This window comes from Perognathus longimembris, chromosome 1, assembly GCF_023159225.1.
Source record: "Perognathus longimembris pacificus isolate PPM17 chromosome 1, ASM2315922v1, whole genome shotgun sequence".
NCBI lineage: Eukaryota > Metazoa > Chordata > Mammalia > Rodentia > Heteromyidae > Perognathus > Perognathus longimembris.
Window position 1 is genome coordinate 48,689,089 of NC_063161.1, and position 27,944 is coordinate 48,717,032.

The window sequence follows — 27,944 nt, forward strand, 5'->3', positions numbered from 1 at the left end:
CTTGTACAACTTTGTACAGATGGAACACAGGGCCTTAAAAATGCTAGGCAAGCCAGCTGTTATATTAGACAAACTCAACCCAATTCAGGTATTCATGGTCCTGCACTTTTATCTTCTTTACCTTTCTCTCCGAAAGAGGGTAAGTTGGCTGTTTCAGATTCATTCCCCTAACCCCCTCCAGCAATACTGGGGCTGTCACTTGCAGGGTCTTGCTTTATGTCTGGGTGAACTTGGACTGCTATCCTATTTGTCTCTCTCACTGTACCCAGTCGTTGGTTGAGATGGATTCTCGCACACTTTTATGCCTAGGCTGGCCTCCATCTCAGCCATCTCCCCATCTCTGCCTCCCAAGTATTCTCGGATTACAGACGTGAGCTACCACAATCCCCCAACTTTCAGGCTCTTTAGCTTATTATACCAATGTCTAGAAAGCCTCCCTGACACACACTTCCTTGCTTAGAGTTGGGTAGTTTCCAGTATTTTCAGTCATTCATGTAAGCTTGCCTCTTGGGAGTATTTATCTCTACATTTAGCTCCATTCCAACAGGGAAACCTCACTTCCATGTTGATAGCCATTGCAATGTATTGAGATCTAAGAAACAGACAACTAATGTGGGACACAGAAATGCAGAATTCATTCTGAAAAATGTAGTTTTTAAGCCTCAGTTTAAGGAATACACTTGAAGGCTTTTGTGTGCTCCAGTCCTTAGGCACTGACCTGGAGATATTTTGTTCAAGGTTACTAGCATCTACCACTTGAGCCACAGTTTGACATCCAGCTTTTTGGCTGTTAACTGGAGCACAGACACAACTTCCTGCCAAGGGTGGCTTTGAACTGTGATCTTTAATTCTCAGCCTCTTGAGTAGCTAGGATTACAGGTATGAGCCACTGGCACCCAACTTAAAGCTACCTATTCTTAACAAAGATTAATTGCACTTGTTCGTTTTCTCAAAAAAAGAAAATATTCCCACATTTCCGACTGTAGAGTGTGTGTGTGTGTCTAGACATTAGAAACAGGTCTCATACATCTATTCTACCCAAACTCACAGGATAAACCCATGGGCTAGGGGCATGGCTCAAGTGGTAGAAATGCTGCCAAGTTGAACACTAGGGTGTATTAAAATTCCAGTACTGTGGAAAGAATAGCAATTGCAGGAGGGCTGGAGACTAGCTTGGAGTACATAGGGGAAGACATCTTAGAAAAAAGATTCAGTCGTTTACTCAACCAATAGTATGCTGTAGGTATTGAAAATATGAACAGGAGAGACAATTCTTTACTTCCAGGATCACATGAAGTCCATGCTGTAGTTGCTGGGTGTGTGCTAACCAAAAAGAAAATTAGGAATGCAGTTATTTGGGGGGGAGGTTGACCCAGTGGTTCTAGAAGTTAGACAAGATTATCTTTGAGTCTATGTCCACATGCAGATATTACAGAATTTATTTTTAACAGAGAATGTAAGCCATGAAGCAAAGTACATGCAAGAGAAATGTCTCACTCACTGGGCAGCTTAGACTGGCCTTGAATTCAACATATTCCTGCTTCTGTTGGGGTTACAGGTATGCACCACACCTTGCTTTAAAACTGAACTTTTGCAGGGCAGTATTAATCCCAGGGTTTTATACATTGAGACAAGTGACCTCCCACTGAATGACATACCAATAACCTTTAAATGTTCCAACAGGAATCCTTTATAAACCAACTAGGGCATCAATGTCCTATTTCTCCTCCCAAATTCTAAAAAACAGAACATCCCTAATATAACTGTTTTAGATGTCCTTTGAGTCTCATATGGGGTCCTTCAAAATGAGTGCTAGAAAGCAGAGTGCCTGTGACCTGTAATCCTGGCTAATCAGGAGGCCAAGACCAGAGGCTTAGTTTGAAGCCATTAATAGAGAAAATCTGAGAATGCTGTCCAATTGGTAAAAAGCCAAAAGTGGCATGTATGTCTCAAGGTAAGAGTGCCAGCCTGGATCCAAAGGGAAAATGCATAAGGATATCCTATGCACATATGTAAATGTCACAACATAATGTTCTTTGTAGCCAGGTGCTGGTGGCTCAAGCCTGTAATCCTAGCTATTCAGGAGGCTGACACCTGAGGATCACAATTCAAAGCCAGCCACCAGAAAAATGTGGCTCAAGTGGTAGAGTACTGGTAGCCTTGAATGGAAGAGCTCAGGGACAGTGCCCAGGCCCATTCAAGCCCCATGACCAAAACAACTTTTAAAAAAGTCCCCTGTACAACTTACATTTCAGAAAATAGCAGGAACATGCTAATATGCAAATAATGCCTTGCCTAAATTTAAATTTTAGGCCACGGTTCACAACACCTGTAATCCTTGCTACTGGGCAAGCAGGTACTGGATTTTGATTCAAAACTAGCCTAGCCTGAGCAGTCAAATCTGTTATTTTTCTCATGAGAACCACTTGAAGAGCCTGAAGTGCTTCTCACATTCTCCCTCCACGGTCAGTCCTGAGCTGATTGTCAGCCATTACAAAATATTCTAGGTTGTTCTTTTCAAGCAGTTCAAGGATGTCAGAAATGAAATATGGCTGGCTGGCTAGAGACAATTCACGGGCCTAGTCTCTAGCTATAGTCATGTTTTCCCCAGCGGCTAACTTAGCACTTACTTGGCTGTCTTTGATAAGAGCATTCAAGGCTCATATCTTTAATCCTAGCTATTCAGGAGGCTGATGGAAGATAAGAAATTCAAAGCCAGGCTGGGTAGAAGTTCCTGTGAGACTCTTCATCTCCAACTTACCACTCAAAAAACCAGAACCGAACTGTGGCTCAAATGGTACAGAAGCCTACCCTTGAACAGAGGCTCAGTTAGCACCCAGGCCCTGAGTTCAAGCCCCACAACCTATAAGAATGAAAAAGGTAAGGGATACGACCCAAGTCCTGAGGTTCAAGTACCAGGACTGTCACAAAAAACACTGCCCCCCCCCCCCCGCAGGGTAGCACTGGTATGATCAGGGGTATTTGACTCTGTAATACTTCAAGTTGGCACCAGGCAATTAGTATTGTATCATCAACAACCATTCCCCACTCCCAAGTCTGAAATGGTGAAAATGCACCAAGCTACTTAAATACTAATCTGGCAGACAAAGAAACAAAACCCAAAATTAAGTTAAAATAGTTTATTAAAAAGTGCATTCACATAATTGAATGATTCACTGGAGCTGCTATTAAGAACAGCTTAATTCAACTGCATGGCAGTGAGATAAAGCACAGTGGCTGAGAATAAAGGTCCTCACAAGGATGTTCCTAGGGCAAGAAAAAGGGAAAAACAACCCATTAATATTCGCAAGAGTTGAGGGGCCAATGGTTCCCAATTGTATTATTACTGATACCACTCTATTCCTTTTACGAGGCAAGCACTCTTGCCACTAGGCCATATTCCCAGCCCACTCTATTCCTTTTAATTGCCAACTACAGAAAACTGAACCAGATTATTCCATTATTGCAGTTTAGATGCAAGTCTTTCACACTTGGGGAATAAAAAGGTACTGGATTAAAGACAACTTACCTTTTAGCCATGAACTTGGGATAGTTTTTTTTTAAATTAAAAACAGAGCTGTTAAGCCTGTAGCAGATTCTTCCCTAGAAAAGTAGTAAACAACTTTTAGAACTAGCTCTTTTTTTGAGACCAAGCCCCAAGTTCAAACTATTCCCCCCACCTCCCACTAATGATCCACCCACCCTCCCACCATTTTGGGGATGATACTAATAAGTTATGTATATTACTTGAGCCATTGTTTTAAGGAAATGGGAAGAAACATTTTATAGTAGAAATAAATGCGTCCACTTCCTTGAATCTGAAGCCAATAGGGTGTTAATCTCAAGATATAAAAAAAACAAGTTCAGCTTAACTGGACTAGTTTTTGGCTCAATTTAAATGAGATTCCAGAAAACTGGATTTAACGTAACTATATGGATGTAAGTAAAATCTGTTCTTACCTACCAGCATAGCAATAAAACCTTTCCTTCTGGTTCTGACTGCTAGTCCTAAGAGTCAGGTGTGCCTTATTACTCTTGTCTGCCTCCTTCCTTGCGATGGTCACTGAAATTTCACTCCCTCCTAGCTTTCATGGAGGGTGTCGTGGCCTGCCCCTGGCTTATCTGTACTCCACATACCACAAGTGTCTACTCTCAGCTGCAGAGTGTCTGAGCTCGAAGCCATTCGCGCTATGCTTGCTAGCAGTTCCTAGTAGCTGAACATCTCCTGGATCTTTAAAGGCATTGTCACGAATCCTGAGGTATCTGCAAACTCCCTCAATAGTTAAGGTTCCACCTGCTATTGCAAACTCAGCCAGTATCATGTAACTATCATCCATGCCTTCCCACCCCCACCACCTCCCATCCACCTTTCCCACCCTCCACCCAAACTTCCAAATACATCCATGGAATGGAATACAGTCCTAATGATAAACAAGTATCTATACTACTAGGTACAAAGGCACTGAAATTAAAGTGGCACCAAAGGCTCAAAAGGATCTTATGTACAGACAATTATTAGGTATCAAGTGTTTAGAATTCATTTTCTATACAATTAACACTTCGGAATGTTGTGTGACCTTGTGCCATATTTAAAAGAAAACTGCAGTTGATATAATTATGCAGAAAACATCACATTTCTAATTTAAACCTCCAGACCTCATTTATACAATTCTGAAACCCATTGAGAAAAAAACAAAATACAAACAAACCCAGTCTTAAAAAAACACAAAAAACTGCAGTTTTCCTTTAATGTGCCCTATTTCTTGTATTAAAATTGTTAAGGGTATTTTATCTGCAACACTTCTAATCTGTGGAATTATTGGGCGGCATTAGCCAGCAGCTGGCTTCTGTTCTCTGGCAGAGTTTTGAACTTGCATCGTGATATAGAAACATTCAACATTTATCAGGGGTAGTGTGTAGGGAAAGTCCAAATCTCTGCCAGTCCCAAATCCATACAGTTGTCATTCCATTCAGAGAATTAAATCTTTTATTGATTACACATGATAATGGATGATACACAAGCTTCATTCCCATCTATCATTTTGTCTGGTACCATTATTCAATTTAGATATTGCATAGGAAGTGCCAACCATTGTTTGCATAACCAAATAAAATCCCATGACTTTGCTTGAGGACCCTGTTAATGGTGAATTTCATCAAGGCCACAGTAACTGTCATTTTAACTACGCCAAAGTTTCTTTCTGAAAGCAATGGCTTCTGAACCCAAGCAGTTCCAAAGGAAATTCAAATGAAATATGGCACCACCCTGAAGTAATTCTAACTCCACACTGTTGGGGCAAATTTACCAAGATGGCTTCAGAGTAGACTAACTTTACACAGCACATTTAAAAAAAAGACACATTTATTCAGCGTCATGATCAGACTATTACATTTAGCAATCAACAGCATGGGTGCAAAAAAAGAAAAAAAAAAAAAGGAAAAAAGTCTACATTAAAACCCTTTTGTTGGAATGCTTTACACTTTCCACAGAACAGAAACTAAAATAACCTGTTATACAATTAGTCACAAATACAGTCCTCGAGTTTTTTTGCCCATACACATGAGTATTGTCTAAAACATGTCTTCTTTGTAGCAGCTAGGCCCTGCCACCACTGTGCTTGGCTGAGTTCACAAATCTGTTGTAACCTGTAGCTTCCCTGTCACTTCTCTGGCTCTCCTCTCCTGCTAAGCTTTGTTTCCTGTTGAACAATATGGAATAAAGTTGTTAATCTAAACATATTAAGACTCAAGGCTACAAATCCAATACCAAGTTGTTTCCCACAAATTTTGCTGATCTGAATATTAACTTAATATCCAAAAATTACTGCAATTATAAGGTTAACTATGTTACACTGCTCAGCTACACCAGGGTTACTGGGTTTATCAGCAGTTATAAAAACTATGCCACCATAAAAGAAAGGTGCTTACTTACCTGGCAACAATTAAAACCTTCTGCCACTGCCATAGCTACTGCTGCTGCTGGAACCGCCATAGCCACCTGAAATGAAATTTCAGCTTTTAAAACAGTTGGAAAAATACCCATGTAATGGCAAAGTTTGTCTGTATTTGGTATTATTCATGAGTGCAGGTTAATGAATCTGAATGTTCAAAATGCCCACTTTAGGGCTGGGGATATAGCCTAGTGGCAAGAGTGCCTGCCTCAGATACACGAGGCCCTAGGTTCGATTCCCCAGCACCACATATACAGAAAACGGCCAGAAGCTGCGCTGTGGCTCAAGTGGCAGAGTGCTAGCCTTGAGCGGGAAGAAGCCAGGGACAGTGCTCAGGCCCTGAGTCCAAGGCCCAGGACTGGCCAAAAAAAAAAAAAAAAAAAAAAAAAAAACCACTTTAATTGACAAAGGCCTAGTTTGATTACAAATTTTTAAGCTGTCAGCTTTATATTGCCTACTTGTTCATAATCCCGAGTAACTGATGAAATCCTCACCAATAATAGATGTACAGATACCTTTATCCAATCACAAAAATATACCTTGGTTTCGTGGTTTGGCGAAGTATTGGCCTCCACCACCATAGGGGCCAGAGCTTCTGCCTCCAAAGTTTCCTCCCTTCATGGGTCCAAAATTTGAAGACTGATTGTTGTAATTGCCAAAATCATTGTAGCTTCCACCACCTCCAAAATTGCTACCTAGAAATAGAAGGCCCTTGTCTGTTACTTGAAGATCACAGTGCTCAATTCTGTTTTGTGTCAAAAAGGAATGAAAGTTGTATTTATTATCTATGTGCCTTCCTCCCAAACTGGTAGCTCTGAATGTTTCCATTTCATTCTCTGGGTAAGGCATTCAGTTGAACAATCCACTGTTGAAAGAAAAATAACCCAAAGGCACTCCATACAAATTTTCCTAGTGACACAAGAATGGTCCAGGCCTTCATGTAGCCAAGACCAAAAACACAGGTTTCTTGGATATATCAACTGATTGCCTTAGATACCAAAGGACTTCACATACTATAAAACCTATCATAGTGCTATTCTAACTCAAATTGCAACCACTATCCACTTACCTAACTACTTATTTGGGAGTGAGGCGGCCCCAGCTTAAAGCCAGGAGGAGGTAGCACAGCAAGCCTGTTTTTAATTTAATGTACCATGCAGTGTACCACACAATGCTTTAAAAGCTTTAAAATCCAATACAGGCAGAAACTCTAAAATGCTAATCTAGCTATCACACCAAATACTTGGACCACTGGATACCTACCACTACCACCGCCAAAGCCGCCTCCGCCTCCTCCGTTGTTATAGCTGTCATAGCTGCCACTCCCGCCATAGCCACTGCCCTGGTTTCCATAACCCTGTCCACCACTTCCATAGCCTCTGCTTCCAGAGTAACCAGGGCCGCCTCCTCCATAACCACCTATAAGAATACAATTCTTCTCAATAAGACAAAAGTATTTAACAGCAAAAATCTTTGTAAGTGTGACGGCTAGAGGCCTAATAGCATGCGTATTATGACTTGTTCATGCACTAAAGAGTTTTATTGTCTAACCTATTCTAAAGGTGCTAAAAAATCCTACTTACTCTTCAGAAAACTTACCATCATTACCAAATCCATTGTAGCCATCCCCACTGCCGCCATATCCACCACCACCACGGCTGCCACCAAAGCCACCTGAAGGAAAACAAAATTTTAAACTAGGTTTGGACTGCAACCATGAAGAAAACTTGTTTCCTGAGAAGCTACTTTAAGATAAAAATGTAACTTGGAATAAGCCAAGTTATTTCAAGTTGCAAAAAAACACCAGTCAAGTATGCACTTATCTATAGCCAGACTTGGTAACATACCTCGACCACTGAAGTTTCCTCCACGACCAAAATTGTCATTGCCACCAAAACCACCTCCACGACCGCCGCCAAAGTTTCCAGAACCACTTCGACCTTAAGAAACAAGTTAAAAGGTTAATCCACAGCTCACAATGACTCAGGTTTTCCTCTAAGTTGCCTAGCTGTAAGCAATAAGCATACCTCTTTGGCTGGAAGAAGCACTAGCCATCTCTTGTTTTGATAAAGCTTTCCTTACTTCACAGTTGTGGCCATTCACAGTATGGTATTTCTGAACTGAAGAAATGTCAGATTTAGAATACTATATAGATTTTGGAACCTTATAGTATACAACAACCTGGTACTTACTGACAATCTTGTCTACGGAGTCATGGTCATCAAAGGTTACAAAAGCAAAGCCTCTCTTCTTTCCACTGCCTCGGTCAGTCATGATTTCAATCACTTCAATTTTCCCATATTGTTCAAAGTAATCTCGTAGGTGGTGCTCTTCAGTGTCTTCTTTAATGCCACCAACAAAAATTTTTTTCACAGTTAAGTGGGCACCTGGTCTCTGAGAATCCTAGATATAAAGAATATCTCAAGTTGTTTAAAGGCCAAAAAAGCCCAATGATTTTTAAAATAAATGTTAACACTTCTAGACATATATGTGCAATCAAAAACAGAACAATTACTTCTCTCGAGACGGCTCTTTTTGGTTCCACGACTCTTCCATCCACTTTGTGTGGCCTTGCATTCATAGCCGCATCTACTTCCTCCACGGTTGCGTAAGTTACAAACCCAAAGCCCCTGGAGCGTTTGGTGTTTGGATCTCTCATTACCTGAGAAAACATATCCAGCTAATTAGCCTGACCCCAGAAGCAAGAACATCATTCCTGCAGTAAGGCCTGCAGAGCAAACATTACTAGACTCGACTACACCACTCTTCAATTTCCTCGGCTACAGATTTAACACGTAGTTTTAAAAAAGCTGGATAATTAAAGAATTTCCAAGTAAGACCTGTTGTCAGACACACGGAAGGCAAAAACAAAACAACCATTCCTACAAGTCTTACCACGCAGTCCGTGAGGGTTCCCCATTGCTCAAAATGGCTCCTCAGACTCTCATCGGTCGTTTCAAAGCTCAGCCCTCCGATGAAGAGCTTCCGCAGCTGTTCAGGCTCCTTAGGAGACTTAAGTGGAAAGGAAGGGGGAAAGGTTCAGTGTGGCCTTTGGCGTGGATTCTCACGTGAGAGGTACAATAACGAACCCTTACGACCAGAGCACTCATTGTTCGAGATTATCGCCCCACGCCACGTGCCGGCCCATCCCCGGGGGTGTTGCGGAGCTCCGGGCGCATGCGCTGTAACTCCACACACGCACGCGCAACAAAAGGCCAGGCCGGAGCGGGAAGGGCTGCTTTGCCCATGAAACACTTAGCGTTTTAGGAAATTCAACTCACTAAATACAGCAGAAAAACAAAAAAATTCTAGACCGTAAGCCCTTAGCAATTTTGCTACGAGCAACAAGCCATGCTTGTGATAATGAATGGTTGGCAGCCAGCAGCCTCATGGCGGCGATGAGGACAAAATGGCGACCTGAACTTTGGGAGTAGGCCCTGGCGGAGATCCGAAAAAACTGCTGTGGCACTAGTGTCAACAACAGCAACAGAAAGAAAAAAGGCTACGCCCTGCCAAACTCCAGAGATGAGTGTGTGGGGGGGAGATCAAATTGCAGAAAGCGTCTCACTTACCTCGGACTTAGACATGACGGCAGGAGGAGGGTGGGAAGAGACACTTGAGCGATGCTTCCTCGGTCGCGTCCACGAAGAGAAAGGAGTAAGCGAAAGAACGTATCCGCCAGCGTACCGTCAGCCTCGCCTATTTATCCCGCCTCCTCGCATTTGGCATTGGTAGACTCCACCCATGCATCGCTCTGATTGGATATTTGAAATCGCTTCCTACTGCTATTGGTTTACGGTAAAACCGGGCTGTGAAACGTCATCCGTCAGGGCGTTCTACGCAGTCCCCGCCCCCTAGAGCCCATTGGTTCCCGAGCAATGTTATTCTTAAGTAGCCCGATTGACTGCCCTGCCAATCATTATTTTTGAGTGTTTCCCCCCCATGATATTTAAATGCATTTTTCGCCTTCCACGCGCAAACATTATATTCAATTCGCTTGGCAGAGCATGACTGTTTTACGGAAGAGATGCAGCCCAGGGGCTTCTGGCGACGATCGCCAATTGGGCGCATGTGTAGTAAAATGGCGAGTTTACGCAAGCGTATTAAGAAGTTCCGCCTGCTTGGAACACGTGAAATGGCGGGCGGGAGAGGGCGGTGAAACTATGGCGCTTGCGTAGTGGCGGGAGTTGGGTCCCATTTTGCGCAGGCGTAATGGGCGGAGAAAAAAAAGGTCCGCTCCTAGGATTGGTTGCGCAGGCGCAGGGAAGGATCCGTTTTGGCGGGCGGTTGGCGTTGCGCAGAAGGCGGCGGTAGCGGAGGCTTGTGGTGCGGCCTCACCACAGAGGAACAGGGCTGGCGTTAGTGTGAGTGATTACTCTCGATCCCGGGTAAGTGGCAGAGAGTCTTGTCTACCCATTTGAGGTCTCGGACCGGATCCAACGGGACCCGTTATTGTGTGAAATGAATGGACCGCGGGGTTGGGGGGGGGGATAGTGAAGGAGCAGCGATGGATCCGGCCAGCCAATAGGAGAATAGGGGGTGGGATGTTTTAGTCCTGCAGGTTCTTTGGAGCTGTGCTGCCGGAGAATTTGACTGGCAAGTGTAGAGGCCAATTGGTTCTACCTTGAGCTTCCGGCTGATAGGTCCTTGGGCCATCGGAATGGAGGAGGCGGGTTTTCGGCGCCTGAGCGGCGGCTCGACAACCCAATGAGCACCTAGCGCGCGGTAGGTTGGCCATCTGCTGGAGGCTGTGGTTTAACTCTAGTGGAGAGCGCGGGAGTCGGGCTGGTAAATGGATCGACCTTACCTGGAGGTAGAGGGAGGTCTTTTTGTGCGGCCTGCGGGAGGCTATTTTATGCATGCTGACTTCTCTTTAGGCTTCCAAGGCACACACCTCCTTGTTATCCTGGTCTGGGCAAGCATAAATTTTCCTCCTCCGTGCCTCGGGTTTTGGCATTTTCCGCTCTCCCCCCCCCCCTTTTCAGGTTTTGAGGAACGGGGTGTGGGGGGAGAAGACTTTAGATTTTGAAATTACACTTTTTAAGAAAAGTACTAAATATGTTGGAACGATTAGGATAACGTGAATTGCACTGGAAGGCGTCCCAGACAAATCCTCATCTTAATGAGATGTAAATTTTGTTAGGTCCTGCAGTCAAGATTTTGGTTTTTGTGTTTTTGAAAGCTGCACACCATAGTGTATCATTAGGGACACCGTGGGGTTGAGGCAGGTTGGGTCTGTAATGTTTAAATCTCTGCAGAGATAATTTGTCATTAAAAGTTAATTAAAAAAATCACTTGCCTTTGTTTCCAGTCATATACCTCTCACCACCCTTTTTCACTATTTTTGTCCAATGCTTTAGTCTCTTTCCAGGAAATTTTTCTTCCATAAATATCTTTACAACACTAAAGCTTTTCCAAGCCCCTCTTTCTGTGGTCCTTTGAGGATGCCTAACCTTGGGTAAAAGCAGTCTTCATTTGGCTGATATCTAATTACAGTTTAAATACGGTTTCGTTCTCTTGGTAATGCACACTCTACTTCAGTATCTTTTGGAAAATTATAAATAAGTTTTCATCATTTGTCATACATACTCCTTTATTATTAACTGATTTACTTAGAGAGGGAATTTAAGTACAATCAACATATAAAATATGACTTGAGCCCCTCTGACTGTACAAATGACAAGTGATTTTAGGGAATCTTCTAATGAACAGGATTTCTACATTCTCTGGTACTTTCAAAAGGATAAACACTTTATAACTGTAAACCTATAACAAATGCTAATGCAATTGTTGAGCTCAGAACTAAAGTGATTGTTAGGATAATCCTGTCCCTCGTGGAGGTTTAGCCTGTCTTTCATAACTTAAAGCACTTAGAACGTAAAAGTTCATCCAAAGTTGGAAGGATTAGTAGTAAGTGAAAGTAATACCTTTCACTATTGAGGAAAGAGATAGGAAGTATACATTTAAAGTGATTGGATTTTTATATGTTTAAAAAAGTTGTGGAGATTTTTCATAGCCCTTAACAATACTTTAGAAAATGAAAATTTAGTATCTAGATTAAAAGCTTTCTGAGAATTTCTTTTTTCTGAGTACTTTTGCTGGGGGAGGGGTGTCAGTACTGAGGTTTGAACTCAGGGCCTTGAACATGCTAGGCAAGAGCTCTATCATTGAGCTATTCCTCCAGCAGCCCTCCTGCCCCCATTTTTAAGGACAAGGCCTCATATATGCCAGGCTTGCCATGAACTTGTGACCTTTCTGCCTCTGCTTCCCATTGTGCTGGTGTTTAAACCCATTATGGCCTTTATTTATTTATTTACTTTTTTGCTGGTCCTGGCTGGGGCTTGAACTCCAGGCCTTTGCACTCACTGTCCCCAAGCTTTTTTTCTTTCTCAAGGCTGGCTACTACTTAAGACACAGCACTACTTCCAGCTTTTTCTAAATAGTTTATTGAAGATAAGAGTTTCATGGGCTTTCCTGGCTGGGCTGGCTTCAAACTATGATCTTCAGATCTGTCTCCTGAGTAGCTAGGATTATAGATGTGAACCACCAGTCCCCAGCCTCAAGGATAGTACTTGTGCCACAGCTCCACTTCCAACTTTGTGCTAGTTAGATTAAGAATCTTCTGGGGGGTTTTCTGCCCTGGCTGGCTTTGAACCATGATCCTTAGATCTCAGCCTCCTGAGTAGCTAGGATTACAGGTATGAACCACTGGCCCCAGGCATGGGCACCAGTTCTAATGTTGTTACTCCCTTTCTTTCCCCTCTGTTAGTTTTTTTTTTTGGCCAGTTCTGGGGCTTGAACTCAGGGCCTCAGTACTGTCCCTGGCTTTTTTTTTTGCTCAGCACTCTACCACTTTAGCCAATTGGCGTTGTCTGTATGTGTGGTGCTGAGGAATCGAACCCAGGCTTCGTGTATGCGAGGCAAGCACTCTACCACTATTCCCAGCCCCCTTTGTTTTTTTTTTTTTTCTTTTTTAATGTAACCACACAGTGTGATTCCCCTGTTATCAGAATCACCATTAAATAATACCACTTAATAAAGCATTTCTAGCCTTTAATTTGGCCTTTCACTTAACCTGTTTCTATTTGTATTCACCTTGTATGAAATTGAGCCTAAAGCTGTGCAATGAATATTGACTTTAAACAGCAATAAATCATAGTGTAAGATATCACTTGCTTCAATGTGGCTGTTTACAGATTGTTATTCATAAACTTAGACTAGCAGTCATCTTTCTGTCTTGACATAAACTTGGATATTTCCTTCCTTGCTTATAGAAGATGATTTTTAACTCCTCATTGTACTACTAGGAAGAAGTCTGGGTCCTTCTGAGAAGAGTTGGTTTGTACACCGTCCAAGGTACAGATTTGTTGGATTTCTGTAAGCCACTTGAAGCCACATATTCATTTCTGATGACAACTTTACACTTGTGCTGGCAGAACACCCACGTTGACAACTTCTGCCTATGTTTAGTCTGTCCAGGAGATCAAGCAGCTAGTATGTTTGCAGTAAAACCTACACTGTTCTTGTTAGCAGCTATGTAAATATCAAGCCTTTCTGACTTTGTATTTCTCAGGTCTGCCAGTTTATTTTGAAGCAAATTGTATCCTGTGGTTGCCTTGACTTACCCTTTAGAGAGATTAGAGATCTTAATCATTCTTAAGGTTACTTGAAGCATTTTAGGGGAGGAGGGAGCAGTGTGGGGTTTGAACTCAGGGTGTTGAGCTTGCTAGGCAGGCACTCTACCACTTGGGTTGTGCCTCTAGCCCTTTTTTGCCCTGATTGTTTTTGTGATAGGATCTTTTTGCCCTGGACCTTGATCAGCTCCTGCTTACATCTCTTCTTTTTTTTTTTTTGGCCAGTCCTGGGCCTTGGACTCAGGGCCTGAGCACTGTCCCTGGCTTCCTTTTTGCTCAAGGCTAGCACTCTGCCACTTGAGCCACAGCGCCACTTCTGGCCATTTTCTGTATATGTGGTGCTGGGGAATCGAACCCAGGGCCTCATGTATACGAGGCAAGCTCTCTCACCACTAGGCCATATCCCCAGCCCTTATATCTCTTCTTGCCTTAGCTAGAATGACAGGCATGTACCACCATGGCCAGCTTTTTCTGATGAGATATGGTCTCTTGAACTTTTTGCCCAGTCTGGCCTCCTCAGTCTTCCTAATCTTCTCCAAAGTAGCTAGAATTACAGGAATGAGCCACTGTGCCCAGCTGGTGGTTTTTGAGACAGTGTCTATGTCCTATTGCAGCTACTATGTTCAGCTTGAAGCATAATTCTTTTTGGGTCAGTAAATAGTTTTGCATATATCTAACCGGTGTGTATTTTGTTTTGGTGCTAGGGAATAAACCCAGAACCTTGGCCTTGTTAATTACACTTTCTTAACACTGAGCTATATACAAGCAGCCCCTAAGTAAAGATCTTTACATTTTTTTTCAGGGTGAGGGTGTGATTTAAGTGGTAGAATGCTGGCCCGGCATGCATGAGGCCTTGTGTTCAGTCCCCAGTATTCCAGTACTGCCTACCTCCCCCCATTATTTCTCAGTGTATTAGTTTCCTGTCACCCTATAATAACCCACTGAATCTTTTGAATTCAAGGTGTTGAGAATCTTGAGAAAGCTCCAAGAGAAAGTGTTCTTTCTTGCTTTCAGCTTCTGGTCAGCATTCCTTGGTTAATGGGCTCATCTACTCCATTTTCTTATTGTCTTATCCTTTGTAAGTGTCATGTAACTCCATCTACCTCCACTGAAGATATATGAGATTCCAGTTGAGGCTCAGGATAAATTTCTTCTCTTTTAATCAGGTGGTGATCTTTCGGCCAGTATAGAGTTTAAACTTAGGGCTTTGTCCTTGCTGAACAGGCAAGCCATCACCTGAACCACATTCCTCCAGCTGATCATATCTTTTACTATATAAATTAGTATTTGCACATTTGCAGGAGTAGGATATGAATCTCTTGGGGGGGTGTGGAATTGGTCCCTGACTACTATCCAAATAAATTTTACCTACTTGAAAAAAGAAAACTTGATTTTAAAAAGCAAATGAGGGGCTGGGGATATGGCCTAGTGGCAAGAGTGCTTGCCTCATATACATGAGGCCCTGGGTTCGATTCCCCAGCATCACGTATACAGAAAATGGCCAGAAGTGGCGCTGTGGCTCAAGTGGCAGAGTGCTAGCCTTGAGCAAGAAGAAGCCAGGGACAGTGCTCAGGCCCTGAGTCCAAGCCCCAGGACTGGCAAAAAAAAAAAAAAAAAGCAAATGAATACTGGACATGAGGCTCTAGTGGTACAGGTCCTGAGCTCAAACCATTTTACCACCAAAAAGAAATAATAATGATGGTGAAAAAGGCTCAGAACCTGGATTCTTATTGTATTTTTGCTGTTCACTAGTGCTGTAATGTTTAGTGAGCTGTTTGCCCTCTTTGGGAAGTCATCTTATATGGAAAAAGTTGGGTAAGTGATAGCTAGAAACTTCTGAGACAAAAGGTTTATTGTCTTAGGGAATGAATCCACAGCCTTATGCTAAGACTAAAACTGATATGAATGACTCCTGGAGTTCTTTTTTTTTAAGCTCATTTTTTATACCAACAATTACAAAGGCAAGACAAGAATCTATTCTAACATTTGGTCCGGTGAAGTATTACGGTTGTTACATTGCTTAAGATTTGAGAACTAACTTACTAGCTGATTATCAGCCCTTTGGTTTATTAACACAAAAACACCCATAACTTACTTGTTATCTATATGCTATGCTAAGCCTTGGGGGTGGGGGGGGGGGCGGGGAGACAGGGCTCTGGCACTAGGACTTGAACTCCAGGCCAGTCCTCAGCTTTTTTACTTTGAGCTGGCTGTTTGCTAGTTAGTTGGAAATCAGAGTTTTATGGATTTGTCTGCCTGGCCTGACTTCAAACTTTGATTCTCAACTCTCAGCCTCTTGCTAGCCTCCTGCCTAGCAAACACTGTCTCTTTGCTCAAGCCCCAGGTGAGAACTGCTGGCACCTGGCTTGTGTTTATCCTTTTTTAAAATTGTTTTATTGTTATTATAAAAGGTGATATGGTTTTTCTGCAGAGGGTATAATGTACTGCTTTGGTCATTTTTTTTACCCTCTTCCTAGTGAGGCAGCGTCAATTTTCCTTTCCAGTAATAGTAGTTAAACACAATTAAGCACTGACAGATTTTTCTATCTGAAACTAGGTCATGAACAGTAAAAATTTTCTCATGCATTTTCAGTCTTCATAATGATTGAATGCCTGTTCTAATATGCTTCCTTGCTAGGAAGGATACTAGAAGCCATGAGATCCAGTCGGTATACTTGGAAGGCCTATTTCAAGATCACATTTTACGACACACTTATTATTTATTTCTTCCATGGAGCAGAGGAACCAAATTGAATTCAAGTATTTCTCTGATTGCAATCTATGTTTCTTAGAATAAAGCAAGTTCATATCTGAGCCAGCGGGTATAATAATGTTGGAATAAAATGCCCTGTGCTAAAGAGGTCAGCTAACAAGCTGGAACATCTTAAGTCTGTTTTCTGAAGCAGGTCCTTGAACTCTCTGTGCCTTGTTTCTCATCCTTAAATCAGTAAGACTCGCTTACCTCCCAGGGGCTTGTAGAGGGTAATATACTGGTAATTGTTCAGTATTTTACAATGGTAAATTATATCTAAAGGTCTGATAGAATGGTAAAACTAATTTATATGAGTAGTTGGAGACAAGCATAGATAAACTTGTAGATAACTCAGAAAATTAAAGTTATTTTTTAACTTCCTCTTTTGTTGAGCATTTTACCTTCTGTTTCCAATATATTTTCAAAGTGTTCTCTTGTTCTTTTTCCATAACAGACCTATGAGATAGGTAAGACAAATAACAGCAGGTTAAGTAATAAAAATCAATTTGTCAAAAGGACGTAATAATCCTAAGTGTTTAGACAGGTAAAAATAGAGGTTTCAAGAATTGGGAATACATACCTCAGTGGTAATAGTGCTTGCCTAGCATGTGTGAGGTCCTAGGTTCTAACTCCAACATTAAAATAATAAAGCTTCACAGTACATGTGGGAAAACAGGAAATAACAGACAACTGTAATTATATCTGAAAACTTTAGGACCTCTCTGATTGATAAAACAAAGGCATAGAAAAATCCTTCAGGAAATAGAAGTCTTGAACAACACTGACAACTAGTCTGATACTTGATATTTGCAGAATTGTTTACATAGCAACGGTACAATGTTTTCAAGTGCACCATGTGGAATATTTACGCAAACTATCTTCTGGGTTATAGAAGTCTTCAACTCAAAAGGATTCAGTTTTATAAAGTGTGTTTTTTGACTACAGTGGAATTTACTTAGAAATCTATAACAGACATCTCAAATATTTGAAAATACTGGCTATGCCTAGTTAGTGCATACCTGCAGTCCCAGCACTTGGGAGACTGACGCAGGAGGTTGTGAGTTCAAGGCTAGCCTGGACTATATAGTGAGACCCCAGCTCAAAAACACTTGTAGAGAAAAATAATAAAATTGCAAGTTCTTGGAGAAGATTAATAAAATGGATAAATCAGGAAAATATTAGCTATTACAAATGAGTATATTTGTAATAATTCCAAATATACTCATTTGTAATAAGAGAAGGGGAACACTGGTCCCATAGATAGTTAAATTAAAAAGTGATAATGAGCCAGATGCTGGTGGCTCACTCCTCTAAACCTAGCTACCTAGGAGGCTGAAACTTGGAAGATTGCAGTTTGAAGCCAGCCCAGGCAGAAAACTCAATGAGACTCCCTCTCTAGTTTGCCAGACTGGAGGTGTGGCTCCAGTAGTAAAGCCCTAGCCATGCACAAGCATGATGCCCCTAAGTTCAATCGCCATGGCTAGCAAAGAAATGAAAGAAAGAAAAAAGTAATAAAGAAGCTCGGTATTGATGGTGGTAATTCTAGCATTTGGGAGGCTGAGGAGGATCATGAGTTTGAGGCCAGCCTGGGTTATAAAGTAAAACCCTGTCTCAAACAAAACACTAGGTAATAAACATGAAAAACCATGCTATTGTATTTCATGTCCTGGAAGATACTGTGTCCAGGGCAGATGAATCTGAGGGACTCTTATCTCCAAATAACCAGCAAAAAATAAAAGTGGGGGTATAACTCAAGTGGTAGAGTGCTAGCTGGAAGGGAAAGAGAAAGCCCAACTAGTAGCTTGAAGTCCAAGCCCTAGTGTTGGCATTAAAAAAAAGAAAGAAAAAGAAATGAAGAACTTCACTAACTAGGCCTATATACCTTTAAAGGAAGTGACATTTGTGGTTAAAACCTATCCTTCAACCTGGGCACAGTGGCTCATGCCTCTAACTCTACCTACACCAGAGGCTGAGATTGGGAAGATAGACATCATTATTCCAGGCCAGCCCAGACAAAAATTTTATGAGGCTTTCTCAACCCATAGCTGAGAGTGGTGTCATGAGCTTGTAAGGAAACAGTAATCATGGAAAAGCTGGTGGTTTAGGCCTGTAATCCTAAACTACTCAGAAGACAGATCTGAGGATCAGGTTTGAAGCCAGCCCAGGCAGGAAAGTCCAAGACTGATTTCTAGTTAATCACCAAAAAGCTATCCTTGGGCAAAAAAGCTCAGAGATATAGCCCTGGCCCTTAGTTCAAGCCCTATAACCTGCTCTTCCATACACACAAAAGGTGGATTTGGGCCTATGTACTTGCCACGGGTAAAAAAGCCAGACCATATCTCAAAATAACCATTGCAAAAAAGAACAAGGTGTGGCTTAGAGCCCGATTTCCTGCCTAGCAAACATTGTCTCTTTGCTCAAGCCCCAGTATGCCCCTCCACCTCCAAAAAAAAAAAAAAAAATCATATGAAGAAAACTACTGTTGTGAGCTGGGAATGTGGTAGAGTGCTTGCCTAGCATGCATGAAGCCCTGGGTTCAATTCCTCAGTACCACATGAATAGAAAAGCCAGAAGTGGCTCTGTGGCTCAAGTGGTAGAGTGCTAGCCTTGAGCAAAAGAAGCTCAGGAACAGTGCCTAGGCCCTGGAGTTCAAGCCCCAGGACTGGCAGAAAAGAAAAGAAAACCCTACTCTTTGTTTCTTTTACAAACAGACCTATGAAAAGCAGGAATAACACCCTAGAGGATTAGTAAGCTAACCATCATTTAGTGAGCTTGTGATGGGACCCATATCCGCTTCTAGTCCTCATCTTTCTACTTTTAGTAAGTGATCTTTTATTTTGTTACTACCTTTGGATAGGAACTTAAAAAACTTGAAGGGTTTTGGGTGTTTTTTTTTCCCCCCTGTAGACTGGAGTAGATTTAGTGCCCTTGTAATGTTTGACACTTATTAGGCCTTCAATAAATATCCCATAGCCAACTAAACAGTTTTAGCACAAGGAACAGAATGACTGTATTAATCATCCCTTTGGCATAGGATTTGAATTTGGAATGTAGTTGGAAACTGCACAAAAAGAAAAGTCTTCCTTGGCTTAAGTAACATGTCAAAACACTAGAAGAGCTGGGTGGTCTGAAATTGGCCATCCCTTTAGCCGTTTATCTGATGGTGGCCTTTCCTTGCATTTAACTATCAATATATCTGAAGTGTAGAGTACACTTTTATGATATTGTGGCATAGTAACTCACACTTAAATGTCAATAGAGACACTCGGAAAGACCTGCAAGGTTCAATAACTTCTGGTGTGGGTTTGTTTCTCCTGTCATCACCCATTATGTATTTTTTTACAGCTTTTAAATTGCCATGGACAAAATTGGTCAGGATCATAATAGATGGCTCAAGAGCTGCCAAGGATACCCTTGTAAGGGATGGGAAAAATTCAATAGTGGCTTGATTTTATTTATCTAAATTGTAGGCTATGACTCTAATATAATTCATGTTGCAAATACACCGAGGTGATGGCAAAGCACAAAATTGTGCCATCTGTGGAGAGAATGCTCTCTTAAACTCCCTGAAGTTTTATGGTCTGAGATACTTCTTATTCCAATTATATATAAATCAGGTTGTAGTATATTGATTTAGATAAATCTCAGCAGTTAAATTGGAAATATTTTTAAGATTTTAGTTTATGGTTATGCAAGTTCCTTTTTATGTCTCTTGAATGTCTCTGCTTCACTAAGACAATTGAAAGAACCCAAATTGTCTGACTTAGTACAGGTTCTTCTCTAAAAAATAGATAATCTTTAACTCTTGAGCCACAGATGCCCCAAATCAGCCAGATAATGCCAGGCTAGGACTTTCCATTTTAACTCTTATGCTTTTTTTTTTGGCCAGCCCTGGGGCTTGAACTCAGGGCCTGAGCACTGTCCCTGGCTTCTTTTTGCTCAAGGCTAGCACTCTGCCAACTTGAGCCACAGTGCCACTTCTTGCCTTTTCTATATATATGGTCTGAGGAATAGAACCTAGGGCTTCATGTATGCAAGCCAAGCACTCTTGCCGCTAAGCCATATTCCCAGCCCCCTCTTACACATTTTGTGAGTATGATTTGCTAGAGAGATACTTACATATGTTAAGATTCATGGTACTCTAGTCAAACAATGCTACTATGCATTTTCCTGGAGATTTGTTTATGATGACATTGCTAAGTCCTTTGTGAAAGGTGATAAGGTCTACATCATGCTTCTCACATTTAATTAAGAAAGGAGTGGATGTGAAATTAGCACCCACCTAAGGGTGGGGTGCCCTGAGATTAGTTCAGTGCATTCCAGAGGCGGAGTTGCTGGAAAGCTCCTTCGGGAAGAAGTTTTCCTGTTCTGGTGCCAAGTTCCATTTCCTCATAAGTCTTGGAACAGTTGGATATCTAACCTCTTGCCCGGTGGGTGGATTTAGGTGTGCCCTAACTAAATTTCAAGAAGACTGACACTTGAGAGAACAAGCTTAGTAGATTTTTTAAAGGGGGAAACTATCTCTGAGATAATTATTTTGAGATAGCAAGAATTTATGTACTATTGCTAAATATACCAGTTTGCCCTACTGATACTTTAAACAGTTCTGAGAACTGAGTTCTGTAGTGCACCCATTTTTGTGTGAGTGTGTGCATGTGCATATATGTACACTTGTTCTGGGGCTTGAACTCAGGGCCTGGATGCTGTCCCTGAGCTTTTGTGCTCAAGCTAGTGCTCTACCATTTGATCTACACCTCCACTTCTGGCTTTTGGGTGGTTAATTGGAGACTAGAGTCTTACAGACTTTCCTGCCTGGACTGGCTTCACACCTGGGTCCTCAGATCTCAGCTTCTTGAGTAGCTAGGGTTACAAATCTGTGCCACCAGCACCTTTCATTTTTTTGATTAAAATTTTTATTGGTGGGGGGGGGACTAGTAATGTGGCCTAGTAGTAGAGTGCTTGCCTAGCATGCATGAAGCCCTGAGTTCAATTCCTCAGCACCACATATACAGAAGTTGGAAGTGGCACTGTGGCTCAAGTGCTCAGGACCTGAGTTCAAGCCCCAGAACTGGCAAATTTAAAAAAAAAAATTGGTACACAGTAATTGTACACAGGTGGTTTTTCTTTCTTTTCTTTTTTTTTTTTTTTTTCTAGTTGTGGGGCTTGACCTCAGGACCTAAGCACTGTTGCTGAGGTTTTTCATTCAAAGCTAACTCTTTACCACTTAAAACCACAGCACCACTGGTTTTCTGTTACTTATTTAGAGTTGAGTCTCATGGACTTTCTTACCTGGGCTGACTTGAACTGTGATCCTCAAATGTCAACCTCCTGAGTAGTAGCTAAGATTATAGGCTCAAGCCACTGGTGCCTGGCTTTCTTTTTTCTGTGCTGAGAACTGAACCCAGGCCTGAACAGTTGCTCTTTTACTCCTAGCCTTTTAGGCTGATTCTTTCTCCTTCCTTCCTTCCTGGGACTTGAACTCAGAGCCAGGGCACTGTCCCTGAGCTCCTTTTTGCTCAAGGCTGGAACTCTACCACTAGAGCCACAGTGTCACTTCCAGCTTTTTTCTCTTTAGGTGGTATTGAGGAATTGAACCCAGGGCTTCATGCCTGCTGGGCAAGCACTCTACCACTAAGCCACATTCCCAGCCCTGATTTCTTTCCCCCTAGTCCTAAAGCTTGAACTGAGGACCTGGATGCTGCTGTCCCTGACCTTCCTTTGCCAAGGCTAGTGCTTCTATCACGTGAGCCACAACTCCACTTTTGGCTTTTGGGAGGTAGTTTATTGGATATAAGAATCTCACAGGGGCTGGGAATATGGCCTAGTGGCAAGAGTGCTTGCCTCGTATACATGAGGCCCTGGGTTCGATTCCTCAGCACCACATATACAGAAAATGGCCAGAAGTGGCGCTGTGGCTCAAGTGGCAGAGTGCTAGCCTTGAGCAAAAAAGAAGCCAGGGACAGTGCTCAGGCCCCGAGTTCACGGCCTAGGACTGGCCAAAAAAAAAAAAAAGAATCTCACAGACTTTTCTGCTTGGCCTGGCTTTAAACCCTGATCCTCAGAGCTCAGCCTCCTGAGTAGCTACGATTATAGGTGTGAGCTGCCAGCACCCAGCAGCTCAGCCTGATTTTTAAAGGACCAGGAACTGTAGCTGTTTTCGCCAAAGGAATAGCACTTCCTCTCTGGACACTCCTCTATTAATAAAGTTCATGTTGTCTATATGTGGCTTGTTAACGATATGGGTGTTAACGACCACAGTTAATCTTCCTCCTCAACTCTTTCCTAATCCACTCTCTTAAATAGACATTTAAAAAGCTTTTAACTCCTCTTGAATTGGGTGCTCTTAGACTTTGGTGGCGGTGGAGTGATAGTTATCAGCCCATTTAACAAAACCTGAGACAGCCAGGACAGCTGTAATGTGCATCTCTGTGCTGTGTTTTTGTTAAAATGCCACATGGCTAATACTTTGGAAATCATAAATCCAGTGCAAGAAAACATCCTTATAGAGGAGTACTTTAGTTTTATGCTGTTATGTGTTGTAACATACCTAAGACCACTGGTACTTCAGTATCCATAGAGAGCAAAGAACATCCAGCAGATTAAAGTGGTTCTGTAAATTTGGTTTGTTTTCATCTTTTATTTTCAGAATAGGACCATACAGAGGACAGCTAGAAGAGCTGTGACTGACAATTTGATTTTTCCCTGAATTACATGTCTTTCCCCAAGGGCCGTAATCCAGATGTGGGAAATTCTGAAGCCTGGGCCAACCAAAGCTACTCATAAGAAGCAAATTTAATTAACCCATGTGGTAGGGGATTGATGCATACATATACCCCCTTTCTTGCTTGCTCTTCAGCCATGAAAAGGCAAGAATGAGCTGGAGGATTTTTTTCCCCACTAATAGACTCAGAATTTTTAGTAAAACTCAAAAAAGTGAAAGAAGGACTCATTGGTTATGTATCTTGACATTTGGTTTGATTACTGCTTCCAAAGAATTGAGAAATAGTTCAGTGAAGCCGTTTATCTACTGGTTTTCATTCTTTTTAACAATAAAAGAAAGCTTAGAAGTCTGGAATTCCCTGATAGGTGCTTTTGCTCATTAAGTGGTGAAAATTAAATGTGCTACACAGATGTAAGGAGAGCCAGGAGGACAGCTGGTATTTATAAGCAGTGGGGGAGGGGAGTAGAGCAGTCTGAACTGGACAGAGCTGTCTGAACTGGACAGAGCAGCCTCATGGAGACCTGTGTGGGCAGTGTTGTGGTTTTCCAATTGATTGTTTAATGCCAAAGGCTGGCCATTACATCCACTGTTGAAATCACCCAGCTTTCTTGTAATGTCCTCTCCATAACTGCTGGAGTTTTTAACCATTTTGTTATCCTCATAGAAATATTTTCCTTTCTGTTCCACCACTTTTTTTTTGTGTATGGAGAAAGGGGGTGTAATCTGTTAATAAGAAAGAGCTGGAATGTGAGTTCTGGCTATGTCTGACCACAGAGTTCTTCCATGTTTTCCCAAGACTGATTTCTGTCTGGATCACTGGTTTCGGTGTTTTCTCCCAGCAATTAGAGACCGGTAAGGTGAATTTGTGGCGTGTTCTCCATATGAAGGTCAAGGGCCACTGCTTTCTGCTCCTTGTACACTCTCCGTGGTGATTAATCCTTTTTTACCAGGCGTTCTCTCTGTATTCAGAGAGGACTGGAGAGCTCTTTTGCTTGAAAGACTCTAGAAACTTGAGAAGCTGCTCACCCCTTCTTGTGAAGTTTCCATGCGGATAAGGTTGTGCTGAGGCTCTTCTTTTCCTGGGTCATGCTATCAGGATCCTGCCTTAATCACTCCATCATCCTGCCAGCCGTGTCTCATTTCTCATACCAGAATGCTCCCTCCTCCCAGGCTCCGAGTGAACCACCAGTCTTGATGCTTTATCTGGTCCAGGCTGTAGCCCTTAAATTGTCCATCTGGCTTTGTGTTTCATTTGACCCTAATACACTGGGTCGCTGTGTCTAAAAGAGAATTATGTCCCCTCCCGTGTCTGGGTGCATTTCTCATTTCTTACTGCTGCTCCTGAGCAAATCTGTAACTTCAAGGTTAAGATAAGACACATTCCATCAGAACTGTGTCGTCATCCTTGCCAGCTTCTGATCTGTGACTATCTGGAAGATTTACAAGACAATCGCATGCCATTCTTTAAAGAATATTATGGTTGGAGTCTGACTCCTGGCATTAGGCCCAATTTGATTTGTCAGCTGTTAGAAAATCCATTTCCCAAAGAGGAAGGGACCTTAGCCATGTGCCATGTAGGGAGGAAGAGGAGGAGGAGGAAGTTAATGCAGGCCTTTATGTCCTGATGTTTTAAGGGGAAGGTGGACATTAGAATCTTTTGCCCTGTTTCTTAGTGAATTTCCTTCTAGCACCTGAAAAAGGCATGGTTCCTCCTCCTCTTGCTATCGGCTAGCATGTTGAGCCACAGACGTTCCTGTGTGTGATGAGGTTTTCTAGCTTAGGAATGTGAAGGTCATGTGTTTTTTTTCTGCTGTTAAATTCTGCCGTAACATTTTTATAAAGGTCTGTTTTGGGGAGACAAAATAAATTCATTTTTCCCTAGAATGTAGGCCGTGGAGGTTTGTCATGTTTTAATGATGCTGGTGTTAGATCTAAATTTTATTTTCTCAAGACCATACATGGCAAGTTAATCCCAGAATCTGGATCCTGTTTTAATTTCTTTGATATTGTTCTCATAACCTTTAATCAGGAAAGATGCCATTTTTTTTTCCTCATTTTGTTTCTAGAGGCTATGGGGCTTGAACCTAGGGCCTTGTGATTGCTAAGCAGGTGCTCTACCTCTGAGCCAGGTCCTCAGCCCATTTTATTTTTTGGCCTATCTTGGGGCTTGAACTCAGGGCCAGGGCATTGTCCCTGAGCTGCTTTTGCTCAAGGCTAGCACTCTACCACTTGAGCCACAGTGCCACTTCCTACTTTGTCTATTTATGTGGTACTGAGGAATTGAACCCAGGGTTTCATGCATCCAAGGCAGGTACTCTACCACTAAGCCACATTCCCAACCCCAATTTCATTTTTTTAAGGCAAGGTGGCACCCAAGCTGGCCTTTGGATTTGTTAATCTTCTCCTTCCACCTTCTGAGTGCTAGGATTACAACCACATGCCACCACACCTTTGGAAAAAAAGAGGTGTTTTTTGTTGTTTTATTTGGTGCCAGTACTGGGGCTTGAACTCAGTTCCTTATCTTTTTCTGCTCATGGCTGGCACTCTACTACTTGAGCCAAGGGTTCAGCTTTTTGGTAGTTAATTGCCTAGCCTGGCTTCAAACTGTGATCCTTAGACCTCAGGCTCCTGTCATGCTCAGGCATGAGCCACAGTTCCTAGGCCTGGTTACTAAGAGTTTGAACTCAGCCTTGTGCTTACTTAAGCTACTTCTCCAGGTCTTTTGGCCTTTATTTATTTATTTTTTTTTTTTAGGCCAGTCCTGGGCCTTGGACTCAGGGCCTGAGTACTGTCCCTGGCTTCTTTTTGCTCAAGGCTAGGACTCTGCCACTTGAGCTACAGTGCCACTTCTGGCCATTTTTCTATATATGTGGTGCTTAGGAATCTAACCCAGGGCTTCATGTATATGAGGCAAGCACTCTTGCCACTAGGCCATATTCCCAGCCCTTGGCCTTTAAAAAAAAAAAAAAAAAAGATATGATAAGGGAGCCTTCCCTGTAGTGTCCCACCCCTACATTGGACCTTGATCCTACTACTTATACCTCTCAAAGAGCTATGATTACAGGTGTACCCTACTTGACAGGGCTTATTTGATGAGATGAGGTCTCAGTAACTTTTTGTATGGGCAGATTTCACTATCTTCCTGATCTTTACCTCCAAAATAGCTGAAATAAGTGAGCTACTGTGTCTGGCAAAAAAGGGGGAAAAAAAAGAAAATTTTCCTTAAGTTTCCTGATGAATTTGTTCAGGAGAAAATTCCTTATAATTAAAAAATTTCTGCTGAGAGCGAGCTCAAGTAGCAAGCCAAGGGCCCTGTATTCAATCCCCAGTAATGCAAGGGAGGAAAAATCTATTTTACTCTCATGCCAAGGCTATTATTGTTCCTTCTGTTTGATAGCCAAAATTATCGTAATTTTGTGGGGTTCTTTTGATGGTCCTTTTTCCATACTCCGTTGTAGCAACAGCTGTCACTGGTTCCAGAGTTCTCCAGGACTGAGCTGGAGGTGTGTGGCTCAGTGGTTAAGTGTGCTTGATGAGGCCCTGGCTTTAGAAAACAAAACAATGTTACATATAAAACCAAGTAGGGTTTCAAAGTTCTAAAATTTTTGTTAGGCCTAGCCAAAGGAAAATTTATGTAACTTAGTTATTCTGTCCCATCTTCACTCTGTATTTTTTCCTGCCAAGTATTTGGGATTGTTAATACAGGAAACTATATGGATAATGTATCAAATGGGTAACAATTACGGAGAGATCTATTCCAGCACATTTACAGGAGCGGCTATTGATAGGAAGTGATGGTTGCAGCGAGCCCGTTTGACCCTTTACTTTGTAACTAGAGCACTTACAGGTTAGTCCCCCCTCCCCTAATTTCAAACTTGGTTTGCCAATGTTTCAAGCTTTTGGATTGTAGTCCTGCACTGACTAATACTCTCACACAAGGAAGTGTAAGTGGTACTTGCTTCCCCTCTCCCTTCTGTTATTTTACCCTCAAGCAATCTAATTAACTGCACCGTGGCTGATGTCGGGAAGGCCTTGTGGGCAGTGCTTCTGGTGGGCTGGATTAGGGGTGGGATGGTTTGTCCTGACCTAGCCTTTCCCTTCCCCCCTTCCAGTGAGCTGCAGTCTTGTTCGGTGATCCTAAAATGTTACAGATTAAGCTTTTAGAAACACACGTTCTGGAGTTCAAAGCAAAGAGGCAGTTCCTTGAACTCTGAGGGCCAGAGCCTGGAGGCCCAGGGACCTACCTTCCAACTTCTCCACCTAATAGTCTTCAGCTGACCTGGAAAGTTAAACCTTTCAACTTCCCTTCGGCCTCTCCCCGTCGTCTAGTAGGCTGCCGGTTGCCACGGCAACGGACAGGGACAGCTGCGCAGTGGCGCCCGGGCCGACGGGTGGGGGCGGGGACGGGAGGGGAGGGAGAGAAAGACCCAGGGCGAGCTGGTAGGTAAGGGAGGGCGCCCCCGTGTATCTCCTACTCTGGGGGGCTTCTGCATGAAGGTACACAGGAAAATACTTCCTCTTCTCCACTCCCGCCTCCCCCAAACTGAAGAACACAGGTGTAAATCCTGCTGTCCGGGTCGGGCCCGCTGCTGCCCCGCGCCGCCCGCCGCGGCCTCTGACCCCGGCCGGAAACCCCGAGGGGAGCGGGAGGGGGAGGGGCCGCCTCCCGGGAACCGGCACTTCCGGGGCTGGGGAGGGCCTGGCTGGTTCTATTGTAAATAAGCCTGAAGCTAGGGACTCCCTGCCCACCCCTTCTCAGGTGTTTTATGGAAACCTGAAGTGTAACTATAGGGCAGTAGTGCAGCTGTGAAGACAGTATCCACCAATACAGTCTTGTGATGATTTCTTGAAATTTACTCAGCAGAAGTGACTTGGTAAATGCAGCA

General features: G+C 42.6%; 2 protein-coding genes across 6 annotated transcripts in view; one reads left to right on the forward strand and one right to left on the reverse strand.

Annotated features, from left to right (window-relative positions):
- Nucleotides 1–3,568: 3,568 nt before the first annotated feature.
- Nucleotides 3,569–9,675, reverse strand: Hnrnpa1 (heterogeneous nuclear ribonucleoprotein A1). 3 transcript variants are annotated; one of them, XM_048362971.1, is made up of 10 exons: nt 9,524–9,675; nt 8,847–8,963; nt 8,467–8,613; nt 8,144–8,354; nt 7,979–8,071; nt 7,799–7,891; nt 7,551–7,625; nt 6,491–6,646; nt 5,933–5,998; nt 3,569–3,603 (listed from the first exon to the last, which is right to left on the reverse strand). In XM_048362971.1, exons 1-9 carry the CDS (start codon nt 9,536–9,538, stop codon nt 5,943–5,945), a joined length of 963 nt encoding a protein of 320 aa, XP_048218928.1. In that variant the 5' UTR covers nt 9,539–9,675; the 3' UTR covers nt 3,569–3,603; nt 5,933–5,942. The 3 variants fall into 3 exon arrangements, with proteins under 3 accessions (XP_048218928.1, XP_048218920.1, XP_048218935.1); XM_048362963.1 differs by having other exon boundaries at nt 3,569–5,699; XM_048362978.1 differs by adding an exon at nt 7,215–7,370 and having other exon boundaries at nt 3,569–5,998.
- Nucleotides 9,676–10,215: 540 nt separating this feature from the next.
- Cbx5 (chromobox 5) overlaps nt 10,216–27,944 on the forward strand; it is a 32,024-nt gene continuing 14,295 nt past the window's right edge. For 2 of the 3 annotated variants that reach the window (XM_048362996.1, XM_048362995.1), the window contains exon 1: nt 27,793–27,932. The gene's annotated coding sequence lies outside the window, so the exon portion shown is untranslated. Of the gene's footprint in view, nt 10,340–27,792; nt 27,933–27,944 lie in introns of those variants that run through there. The other variant, XM_048362994.1, reaches the window with a different exon arrangement.